Here is a 12,344-nt window from a genome sequence, read left to right as displayed (position 1 = left end):
TTGCAGACATAATTCCCTTATAATTAATACTTGCTAGAAAACGGAGTTTGACATCATGTACAATAACACCAACGTTCATCGAGGCTGAATATCACAGGTATGTCTCTTCATACTTCCCAAATAGTTTTATCTTTTAGCTATAAAGGTCAGTTACCAGAGCCAAACTTGTTCTTAACAAGTAGAATTTTTATGTCCATTTAATCAAAGAGTCTCTTACATTTTTCTGGGTCTATTCATCTGCAGATAGCAGTAGAAACTGTAACCAGGTTCTTCATATCATGCATTCACACGTGAAGCCCACTCTTCATATGCTGTCCAATTTCTTTAAGATAAAAGGAGCTGAAAGAAAAATAAATCCAGAATTTGTTTTTAGATCCAGATAATCACAAGTTACATATGGAATTACAAGATTGGGAGATAAACCTTATAGTTCAACATATTTTTCAAAACAACTCCAAATGTGGCCAAGCCTCTGCCTGCACACCCAGCCAAAGGGAATCACTGTCTTTCAAGGTAGCCCATCCCACCGTCATGCAGCTAGAATTATTACAAAGTTCATTTTTCACTATATAAAATCTTTTCTCCAGGTAGTTCTCGCTCTTAGGACGATAAAGAGGAAATCCAATCCTCCTTCAAATGACAAGCCTTTACTTTGTGATTTAACCGTCAAAGGAACAGAACTCTAGAAGAAACAAAATGGCATTTTTCACTTTTAAAAACACATTTGAAAGACAGAGAGTGTGGGAAAACATTGAAGTAGGGATCCAGAAGAGCTGGACACATATTTTGGTTCCCCCACTGATTAGTTATATGACATTTACATGCTCCTGTTCACATCTGATACAGTCCTACGTCAGTTATTATGAGTAGGGTGGTGAAGATATAAATGTCTAGAAAACAAAGAAGTGTTGTCACAGGGATCAAAAGAAGTGATATTACTGCCTTGTGTAACAGTGCCATGGCCAAAATAAGCACATGAAAAGATGCTCAGCATCATTAATCGTTAGGGAAATGCAAAATAAAACTACAGCAAGATACCACTTCACACCCACTAGGATGGCTACTAACAAAAGAACTGTTTGGCAAGGATGTGGAGAAACTGGAATGCTTGTGCACTGTTGCTGGAAATGTAAAACGGTGTAGCTGCTATGGAGCACAGTATAGTGGTTCCTCAAAAAAAAAAAAAAAAATGGTGGCTGCCAGCAGCTGGGAGGAGTGGGGAATGGGGAATTACTGTTTAATAGCTACAGAGTTTCAGTTTTACAAGCTGAAAAGAGTTCTGGAGATGGTGGTGATGATTATACAATATTATGAATTTAATACCACTAACCCAAACACTTAAAAATAGTTAAGATGGTAAATTTTATATGTATTTTATCAAACTTAAAAATATTGGGAAAAAAAAGGTTGTGACCAAAAAAGCTGCCAGATTATTTCTCAATACCCATACTAAATTAATAGAACATTTTGTTAATATTAAACTGAAGATATTGAAATATGTCAGAAGCTGACCAAGTCAGCAGTATGCCCAGGCTTTTTTTTTTTAAACTAATTCTTATCAGAAAAAAAAGTAACAGTCATCAAAACAATGGATAAACAAAGTGTAGGATATCCATACAACGGAATATTATTCAGCAATAAAAAGGAAGGAAATACTGATACATGCTACAGTGTGAACAAACCTTGAAAAATTATCCTAAACACAAACGGTCACATATTGTACAATGCCATTTATATAAAGTGTCCAGAATAGGGAAATCTATAAAGACAAAAAGTCAATTAGTGGTTGCCAGGGGCTGGGGATGGTGTAAAATGGGGGAATGACAGCTAATGGGCATGGTGTTTCTTTCAGAGGGGAAGAAAATATTCTAAAACAGATTGCGGTGATGGCTGCACAACTCTGACTATACTAAGAATCAATGAATTGTACACTTTAAATGGGTGAATTGAATAACATGCAAATTATATCTCAATTTAAAAAGGGATAAGGAACAGTATTCTGTTTAAAAAATTTTTTTTGATTCATCTTAAATACAAAGGTCACTGAGAAGAAACAAATTTTTTTTTAACATCTTTATTGGGGTATAATTGCTTTACAATGGTGTGTTAGTTTCTGCTTTATAACAAAGTGAATCAGTCATACATAAACATATGTTCCCATATGTCTTCCCTCTTGCGTCTCCCTCCCTCCCACCATCCCTATCCCGCCCCTCCAGGCTGTCACAAAGCACCGAGCCAATATCCCTGTGCCATGCGGCTGCTTCCCACAAGCTATCTACCTTACTACGTTTGTTAGTGTGTATATGTCCACGACTCTCTCTCGCCCTGTCCCCGCTCACCCTTCCCTCTCCCCATAACCTCAAGTCCGTTCTCTAGTAGGTCTAAGAAGCAAATATTTTACTGGTAGCTAAGTCAACCAAAAAAAGGTAAGAGGAGGAAATAAGTAAAGTTGGGAGTTGTAAAAAGCTGTTGAAGGAGCAAGATGATTTGGGAGTTTCTGTTCACCAGGGCTCCCTCCTCCGGGAAACCATAGTTAACACCACAGGCAGTGAAAGGGGCAGAATAAGGGAGACTAGACCTCAAGAGCTCTGGCCTTAGACCCAACATGAGCCTTCCACGAGTCTCATGAAGACTTGGTACGGTCTTCATCTATCTGAATCATCTCTGCCTCTCCATCCAGACCTGTCAACAATGTACAGCAAGGAACAATGGAAAGAATGCTGAAATGAAAATGAAGCGGCAAATGAAGGGGCAATTCACTTCTGAGATTCCTATCCGTAAAAATAGAGAACTAATCTATAAAACTGCATCCAGCTCTAATATTGTGTGCCTGCAATTCTAATACTTTGCATAAGTCCCCTCTGAAAGTCGAGTTCACATTTGCAAAGGGGATATACAGAGACTTAGGCCCTGCCTCTCTCAAAGGGCTATTGTCAAACTCAGGCAATGCAAAGTTTCTACAAAACGTAAAAGTCAACTAAATCCTCAGGTATTATCATTAATCCTATAGACTCATATCCTTTATTCTTCTTAAAAAAAAAAAAAAAGAAGAAAGAAAAAAGGTAATTATTTACTTCACCCTCTACAAATAAAAGGAACAAAAGCTTTTGGATTTCAGAGGTAAGCCCTGATGTAAGGAAACTTGGCAGTCAGTTAAGAACTCTGGATTCTAGGCCAAGATCATTCACCGAATCGAGGAGTGACCTTGAGCCAGCCATTTCTCCACTCTAGATGCCAGTTTTTCTGTCTGCAAAACGAGGGACTTGCTCTGGGGGATGACCTTACAAAATCTTTCCATTCAAACGCTCTTAAGACAGGGCGGGACTGGGTGATTAACCTCGCGGTCCCAGCCGCCGCTTGCACTCCGGTACCCCCACCCAGACCCGCAGAGCCTAAGCAACGCGCGCATGCGCCCGCTGCCCTCGACGTGCACGTCCCTTGCACCCCGCGACCGCTTAGCTCCGCCCCAGGGACCCCAAAAGGCCGGTGAGACCAGAGTTGGGCGGGCAGTGTCGGCGAGCTCCCTGCTAGTCTCACGGCCACAGCCTGGAAGGACACTCACTGACTCGCAGCAGGGCCACATAGATGAGGAAGTTCCGTATGGAGGAGATCACATCCTCGCGCATCTTCCGTTTCATCTCCTCCGGGTCCAGCTTCGGCGCAAGGCCCTCGATCCGGAACATCGTAGCTCTTCCTCACGTCTTCCAGCGGCCGCCCTCTGCTCTTCTCAGCTGCCTCCCAGCGCCGGCACTCGGCCTAACCCCATTTCCTGTTCCCGCCCCTCATTTTCACGTGTGGCGACGGGAGCCTGCGAAGGACAAACTTCATCCTTAAACTGAGCTGTTCTGAACGAAGGCGGCCTGAAGGGGGTGCACGTAATATTAGCCACGCAGGACTCGGGCTCATCCAGGCTGTTCTTCCAGGTTGTTTATTTAACAACCTCTGTCCTGAGAGGCGCGCTCGGAGCTACAAAGTGCTTTTACGCCTCAGAGCGGGCGGTGCACATAGGTATCACCATAAATAATAATAGTTAACATTTATTGAATACGAAGTACAGTTCTACCCCGTGAATTCGATATTATAATCTTCATTTCCTAGATGAGAAAATTGAAGCACAGACATCTTTAAAACAACAACTTGCCCAAATGTGCTTTAAAATACCTCGAGGAAAAAAAAGTGTTGGGAAAGAGAGATGAAACGATATTAGCAAAATATTGAAAATTGCATAAGCTGGTGATTAGTGTATCATTTTAGTTAATTCTAGTCTTCTATTTTCAGGATTTTTGAACTTTTTAATGAATGATAAACGAAAAGAAAAGGACGAAGATGATGAAATTTGCTCAAGATTACACAACTAGTAAGTGGCTGAGCAGGGTTTTATACCTAGTTAGACCGGTAGCATCCCAGACACAGAATTTTTAACATTTTCCGTATTATTGTCGTCTTCTCATTTCTGGGGTTAACTGGTCGTCACAAATTGTAGTATTGGCCCAGTAATACAGTATATGTAAATGAAATTTAGCTCTGTTCAAAGTTTACAGATAAGGACAGAGAGGCTTAGAAACCAAGTGTAATGCTTAAAGTCCTTCTGCTAGTGATGGGCAGAGGTAGGGTTCTAATGCAAATAATTATAATGTCAAGTTGAATTCTCTTTCCCCTGAACCCTGTTGTTCACCTGTTAGTCTTTATTAGACATTAGTGCCTGCTTGGATGGGCATCCCTGGAGCCAGGAGGTAGGAATTTAATGCAACCAGATTTCCTGTCACAGAGTCATCAAAACAGTTTTTAGAAGGCTGCTGCCCCAAATTATGCATGCCAACTAGCCATGTATAATTCTTAGACATGAACCAGATGACTGAATTGCTCACATAATTCAAAATCAGAATGCTCCTGCATTGCATAGCAACAATGGATTTTAGGTAGATTCGAACAGTAATTTACTATGGGAGCAACTGATAACTAAGTATTGCTGCCCACCTTCCTGATTGACAGAATGTAACACATTAGGTCAAGAAAGGTAGCTCATCTGCCTATTCAGGCTTTAGTAACCTCTTGCATCTATAATTCATGTAGTGGAATAGCAGAGGCAGCTCTGGAATGGGAGGGGCTGACTCCCAAGGAATAGCTCCATCTAACCCTTCAAGAGTGTTTAGAAAGCCTGCACTGATGCTGGAAAGCAGTGGAGGCTGTGGAAAGAACTTGAACAAGAAGACTGGAGATGTAGCCTTCAGATCTGGCCCTGCCATTATCTAGCCATATGATGAGGCTCAAGTCTCTGTTTAGCTGCAACTATGTTTCTTTAGTTGTAAAGGGAGGAGATATGATTCAGTTCTCTTGCAGTCCCTTTCAGTTCTAACAGTCTATGCATTTGAATTCTAATTGTGTCATCTAGGACATTCTGGTCTGGAGTGTATGGATGTCAAAATATTATCAAATGTGGTAAAACATCAAAAGGCCAGTGTGTGTGTTTTCCATGGTAAGAAGGATGTAACGTATTGCATCCATCTGAATAGTGAGGCAAAACGGACTGGGAAGGAATGACTTCTAATGTGATCCCAGTAACCTAGATCCCCAATGCTGACCGAGTTTAGGTAAACAGTTCTCATATGGAACTACCAATTTTTTTTTCCCTACTAAGATGCTCTTAAGTAACTTCCCTGGATTCACAGGGAACCTAAGAGGGGAGAAATTAATAGAAAATCATGTTTCTTGGTGAAATAGAACAGATTTTTAGCATTTGAATTTCATTCATCCAATGTTTACTTGATGATATGGTTGTAAATGGCTGATATGTTAAAGGCAACATGATTCTTGTAACAGTTCTCTTCAAAAGGTCTGGTGCTTGCCTCCCTATAGAGAGACAGGAAAGTAGTGGGTGGAAATATGGCACAGCTGTGTCTTGGGGTGAGGAATTGATTCTGGATGCAGTCTAGGAGGTGAACTGTTCCTGTCTCAGAAATGTTCATCCTGATGAGCTCTCTTCCCCTTGCATGGTTCCTCTAGCTGTAATGGAGGAAACTTTATAAGAGGTTTGACTACTTTCTTTGTCTTTTCTTTTAGTGGTTTTTGTTTGTTTGTTTGTTTAGCATGTAGGTAGTGGTATTGTCCAGTTATGGTTGGCTTAGCTGAAGCAAACTGAGAGAACATACTTCAGGAAGTTAACACTGGAGTGAGTTGTTTCACATCTTGGACCCCTCATTTTGTTCCTCGTTGGAATGATGAAGAACTTGGGTCCAATCTTTTTTTTTTTTTTTTTTTTTGCGATACGCAGGCCTACTCACTGCTGTGGCCTCTCTGTGGCATGTGGGATCTTCCCAGACTGGGACACGAACCCGCGTCCCCTGCATCGGCAGGCAGACTCTCAACCACTGTGCCACCAGGGAAGCCCTTGGGTCTAATCTTCAAAATCACTTGCAGCTCTAAAATGCTGAGATTCTTTCCTGTTCTTCCTTCATAACCTTGCACTAAAGACTAAAAGCAAAAGATTCCTTGTGATTTGCCATGAAAGGCAAAAATAAAAAGTATGCATGCATAATTTAATATTGATATTTGTATTATTTAGTCTGATCACAGAGGAGATGGTAGCTGATGTCATAGCCTGTCTTATTTTCCATTTCAATCCCAGGAGGAGTTTAGGAGCCATTTCCTTTGCCTCAACTTCCCAGACAGTACTACACACAAGCGTTCAGTGTGTACAACCTACCTATAAGAGAATTAAGTGTTTTAATTTCTATCACTGGAGACGAATTTATATTTGCAAGGTCAGAGATTGACAGATGACTCATGGTTGGGGAATAATTCCAACATATAGTCCCAGGAACCTGTGGTTTCTAATTTATAGGGAATGTGTAGGTTTCACATATTGAACAGTTCAACCCCTTCAGATGAGAAAACTGAGGTCCAGAGAGAAGCTGGTTAGAAGCAGAGCCAGCTGGAGCTACGGTAGGAGTCTGGGCTCCCAGTTCAGCACTTTTCCCTATCATGCCTTGCAGCTTTCGATACTTTGAGGATATTCTCACTGATAATCCTCCCCTCAGGAGTAAGGATTGGAAGAATGGGATGTTGTTGAACACCAATTTGGAAGGGACAGGATAAGGGGTGGCTGTTATTCGTCAGCAGGCTGAAGGGAGCCCTTCTTTCCATGTTTCCACACCCATCACCAGTAATTAATCTGGGCTGTGTTATTATCTAGCTCCACACTTCACCTTCCTCATTCCTTCAGGAGATGAACGTGGTCTGGTGTTCCCAAAATAAACTTGACTTTGAAGTCCACTCAGGACCCACAATAAATGAAACAAAGGTCAGGACAAGGAAAGGACACTTGGGCCCTCTGCTGTGTGACAGATGCTAACCAGAGTCCTCACCCATCAGATGAGATAACACTTCTAGGAATTACTGCGCAGCAAGAGGTATCTTCAGGAAGAGAGGCCTTTTGAGCCTCAAAGATGAGTAGAATTTTGATAACCTTCACCTCACTGGTATTTGCTTCCTATCATACCCTGTTTTCTGTCTGTTATTATTTTGTTGTCTGGACTTTGTTGATCTCTTTCCCAGTAGAATGTAAGCACCTCAAGAACAAGCAACATGCACTTTAAGCCTCCAAACAATTCAGGACAGGTATTTATACATGGTGAAAACTCAGCAAGTACCCCCTGAGTGAATGAAAGAATGAGTAAATTTCATATATGCTAACCTTTAGAATTAAAAAATTGGTAGCTTTGTATATTAGATTGAAAGGAAACTGTCTGCAAAAGAAATTTACCCAAAATTCTACATATTTTTATATAGTTACTTATTTCTCATTATGTCAGTACAACTTGCTTTTGTTTGGCTACATAAAAATCATTTAAATAATTTTAACATATCATAGGGAAATTTGAAGAATGAACTTTAAGATTTACTTGCTTTAATTTATTTTTAGCAATAGAATTATATTAAACCCATGTTATATGTTTATAACATAACTTTTCACACAAAAGTACGTGTTTATTATCCTAAAATTTAGAAAATACAGAATTAGAGAAAAAAAGAAAGTAATAATCCCCCATGATCCCACAACCACCTTTGACATTGGTAATAATCCTTTCAAGCTTTCTTCTTCTATCATATACATATATAGCTATCTCTCTGTCTCTCTTTATACATATGTGTGTATGTGTGTGTATATATACTTATTTACATACCTATTTTTTACCAAAATGGATCATATGGTACATACTATTTTATTATATTATTTTTTTAACATCTTTATTGCAGTATAATTGCTTTACAATGTTGTGTTAGTTTCTGCTGTATAACAAAGTTAATCGGCTGTATGTATACATATATCCCCATATCCCCTCCCTCTTGCATCTCCCTCCCACCCTCCCTATCCCACCCCTCTAGGTGGTCAAAAAGCATCGAGCTGATCTCCCCATGCAATGCAGCTGCTTCCCACTAGCCATCTATTTTACATTTAGTAGTGTATATATGTCAATACCACTCTCTCACTTCGTCCCAGCTTACCCTTCCCCCTCCCCGTGTCCTCAAGTCCATTCTCTAGGTCTGTGTCTTTATTCCTGTCCTGCCACTAGGTTCTTCAGAACCATTTTTTCTTTTTTTAGATTCCATGTATATGTGTTAGCATACGGTATTTGTTTTTCTCTTTCTGACTTACTTCACTCTGAATGACAGTCTCTAGGTCCATCCACCTCACTACAAGTAACTCAATTTCGTTGCTTTTTATGGCTGAGTAATATTCCATTGTATATACGTGCCACATCTTCTTTATGTATTCATCTGTCGATGGACACTTAGGTTGCTTCCATGTCCTGGCTATTGTAAATAGAGCTGCAATAAACATTTTGGTACATGACTCTTTTTGAATTATGGTTTTATCGGGGTATATGCCCAGTAGTGGGATTGCTGGGTCATATGGTAGTTCTATTTTTAGTTTTTTAAGGAACCTCCATAGTGGCTGTATCAATTTACATTCCCACCAACGATGCAAGAAGATTCCCTTTTCTCCACACCCTCTCCAGCATTTATTGTTTGTAGAGTTTTTGATGATGGCCATTCTGACTGGTGTGAGGTGATACCTCACTGTAGTTTTGATTTTCATTTCTCTAATGATTAGTGATGTTGAGCATCCTTTCATGTGTTTGTTGGCAATCTGTATATCTTCTTTGGAGAAATGTCTATTTAGGTTTTCTGCCCATTTTTGGTCTGGGTTGTTTGATTTTTTGATATTGAGCTGCATAAGCTGCTGGTATATTTTGGAGATTAATCCTTTGTCAGTTGCTTCATTTGCAAATACTTTCTCCCATTCTGAGGGTTGTCTTTTCATCTTGTTTATGGTTTCCTTTGTTGTGCAAAAGCTTTTAAGATTCATTAGGTCTCATTTCTTTATTTTTGTTTTTATTTCCATTTCTCTAGGAAGTGGGTCAAAAAGGATCTTGCTGTGATTTATGTCATGGAGTGTTCTGCCTATGTTTTCCTCTAAGAGTTTTATAGTGTCTGGCCTTACATTTAGGTCTTTAATCCATTTTGAGTTTATTTTTTGTATGGTGTTAGGAAGTGTTCTAATTTCATTCTTTTCCATGTAGCTGTCCAGTTTTCCCAGCACCGCTTATTGAAGAGGCTGTCTTTTTTCCATTGTATATTCTTGCCTCCTTTATCAAAGATAAGGTGACCATATGTGCATTGGTTTATCTCTGGGCTTTCTATCCTGTTCCATTGATCTATATTTCTGTTTTTGTGCCAGTACCATACTGTCTTGATTACTGTAGCTTTGTAGTATAGTCTGAAGTCAGGTAGCCTGATTCCTCCAGCTCTGTTTTTCTTTCTCAGGATTGCTTTAGCTATTTGGAGCCTTTTGTGTTTCCATACAAATTGTGCAATTTTTTGTTCTAGTTCTGTGAAAAATGCCATTGGTAGTTTGACAGGGATTACACTGAATCTATAGATTGCTTTGGGTAGTATAGTCATTTTCACAATGTTGATTCTTCCAATCCAAGAACATGGTATATCTCTCCATCTATTTGTATCGTCTTTAATTTCTTTCATCAGTGTCTTATAATTTTCTGCATACACATCTTTTGTCTCCTTAGGTAGGTTTATTCCTAGCTATTTCATTCTTTTCGTTGCAGTGGTAAATGGGAGTGTTTTCTTGATTTCACTTTCAGATTTTTCATCATTAGTGTATAGGAATGCAAGAGATTTCTGTGCATTAATTTTGTATCCTGCAACTTTACCAAATTCATTGATTAGCTCTAGTAGTTTTCTGGTAACATCTTTAGGATTCTCTATGTATAGTATCATGTCATCTGCAAACAGTGACAGCTTTACTTCTTTTCTGATTTGGATTCCTTTTTTTTCTCTGATTGCTGTGGCTAAAACTTCCAAAACTATGTTGAATAATAGTGGTGAGAGTGGGCATCCTTGTCTTGTTCCTGATTTTAGAGGAAATGGTTTCAGTTTTTCACCATTGAGAATGATGCTGGCTGTGGGTTTGTCATATATGGCCTTTATTATGTTGAGGTAAATTCCCTCTATGCCTACTTTCTGGAGAGTTTTTATCATAAATGGGTGTTGAATTTTGTTGAAAGCTTTTTCTGCATTGATTGAGATTATCATATGGTTTTTATCCTTCAGTTTGTTAATACAGTGTATCACATTGATTGATTTGCATATATTGAAGAATCCTTGCATTCCTGGGATAAACCCCACTTGATTGTGGTGTATGATCCTTCTAATGTGCTCTTGGATTCTGTTTGCTAGTATTTTGTTGAGGATTTTTGCATCTATGTTCATCAGTGATATTGGTCTGTAGTTTTCTTTTTTTGTGACATCTTTGTCTGGTTTTGGTATCAGGGTGATAGTGGCCTCGTAGAATGAATTTGGGAGTGTTCCTCCCTCTGCTATATTTTGGAAGAGTTTGTGAAGGATAGGTGTTAGCTCTTCTCTAAATGTTTGATAGAATTTGCCTGTGAAGCCATCTGGTCCTGGGCTTTTGTTTGTTGCAAGACTTTTAATCACAGTTTCCATTTCAGTGCTTCTGATTGGTCTGTTTATATTTTCTATTTCTTCCTGGTACAGTCTTGGGAGGTTGTGCTTTTCAAAGAATTTGTCCATTTCTTCCAGGTTGTCCACTTTATTGGCATATAGTTGCTTGTAGTAATCCCTCATGATTCTTTGTATTTCTGCAGTGTCAGTTGTTATTTCTCCTTTTTCTTTTCTAATTCTGTTGATTTGAGTCTTTTCCCTTTTTTTCTTGCTGAGTCTGGCTAGGGTTTATCAATTTTGTTTATCTTCTCAAAGAACCAGCTTTTAGTTTTATTGATCTTTGCTATTGTTTCCTTCATTTCTTTTTCATTTATTTTTGATCTGATCTTTATGATTTCTTTCCTTCTGCTAACTTTGGTTATTTTTTGTTCTTTCTCTAACTGCTTTAGGTTTAAGCTTAGGTTGTTTATTTGAGATTTTTCTTGTTTCTTGAGGTAGGATTGTATTGCTATAAACTTCCCTCTTAGAACTGCTTTTGCTGCATCCCTTAGGTTTTGGGTGTTCGTTTTTTCATTGTCATTTGTTTCTAGGTATTTTTTGATTTCTTCTTTGATTTCTTCAGTGATCTCTTGGTTATTAAGTAGTGTGTTGTTTAGCCTCCATGTGTTTGTATTTTTTACAGTTTTTTTTCCCTGTAATTGATATCTAGTCTCATAGCGCTGTGGTTGAAAAAGATACTCGATATGATTTCAATTTTCTTAAATTTACCAAGGCTTGATTTGTGACCCAAGATATGATCTATCCTGGAAAATGTTCCTTTAGCACTTGAGAGGAAAGTGTATTATGTTGTTTTAGATGGAATGTCCTATAAATATCAATTAAGTCCATCTGGCTTAATGTGTCATTTAAAGCTTGTGTTTCCTTATTTATTTTCATTTTGGATGATCTGTCCATTGGTGAAAGTGGGGTGTTAAACTCCCCTACTATTATTGTGTTACTGTCGATTTCCCCTATGTTGAGTGCATAAATATTTACAATTGTTATATCTTCTTCTTGGATCGATCCCTTGATCATTATGTAGTGTCCTTCTTTGTCTCTTCTAATAGTCTTTATTTTAAAGTCTATTTTGTCTGATATGAGAATTGCTATTCCAGCTTTCTTTTGATTTCCATTTGCATGGAATATCTTTTTCCATCCCCTCACTTTCAGTCTGTATGTGTCTCTAGGTCTGAAGTGGGTCTCTTGTAGACAGCATATATATATATATCTTGTTTCTGTATCCATTCAGCCAGTCTATATCTTTTGGTTGGAGCATTTAATCCATGTACATTTAAGGTAATTATCGATATGTATGTTCCTAT

General features: G+C 38.8%; 1 protein-coding gene across 1 annotated transcript; it reads right to left on the bottom strand.

Annotated features, from left to right (window-relative positions):
* Nucleotides 1-3,795, bottom strand: TOMM5 (translocase of outer mitochondrial membrane 5). The gene is made up of 2 exons (XM_030884283.3): nucleotides 3,563-3,795; nucleotides 1-339 (listed from the first exon to the last, which is right to left on the bottom strand). The coding sequence occupies exons 1-2, from the start codon at nucleotides 3,681-3,683 to the stop codon at nucleotides 305-307; spliced, it is 156 nt and encodes a 51-aa protein (XP_030740143.1). The 5' UTR covers nucleotides 3,684-3,795; the 3' UTR covers nucleotides 1-304.
* Between the last annotated feature and the right edge of the window lie 8,549 nt (nucleotides 3,796-12,344).

This window comes from Globicephala melas, chromosome 6, assembly GCF_963455315.2.
Source record: "Globicephala melas chromosome 6, mGloMel1.2, whole genome shotgun sequence".
Taxonomy (NCBI): Eukaryota; Metazoa; Chordata; class Mammalia; order Artiodactyla; family Delphinidae; genus Globicephala; species Globicephala melas.
The sequence above is the reverse complement of the archived record's forward strand: the minus strand, read 5'-3'. Positions and strand labels throughout refer to the sequence as shown.

Bases quoted from the DNA above. Each gene is read 5' to 3' on its own strand.
- TOMM5 (XM_030884283.3), bottom strand. From the start codon at position 3,683: ATGTTCCGGATCGAGGGCCTTGCGCCGAAGCTGGACCCGGAGGAGATG. The intron at 340-3,562 runs GTGAGTGTCCTT...TTTTTCTTTCAG, and splicing joins TGTGGCCCTGCTGCGAGTCA to CTCCTTTTATCTTAAAGAAA.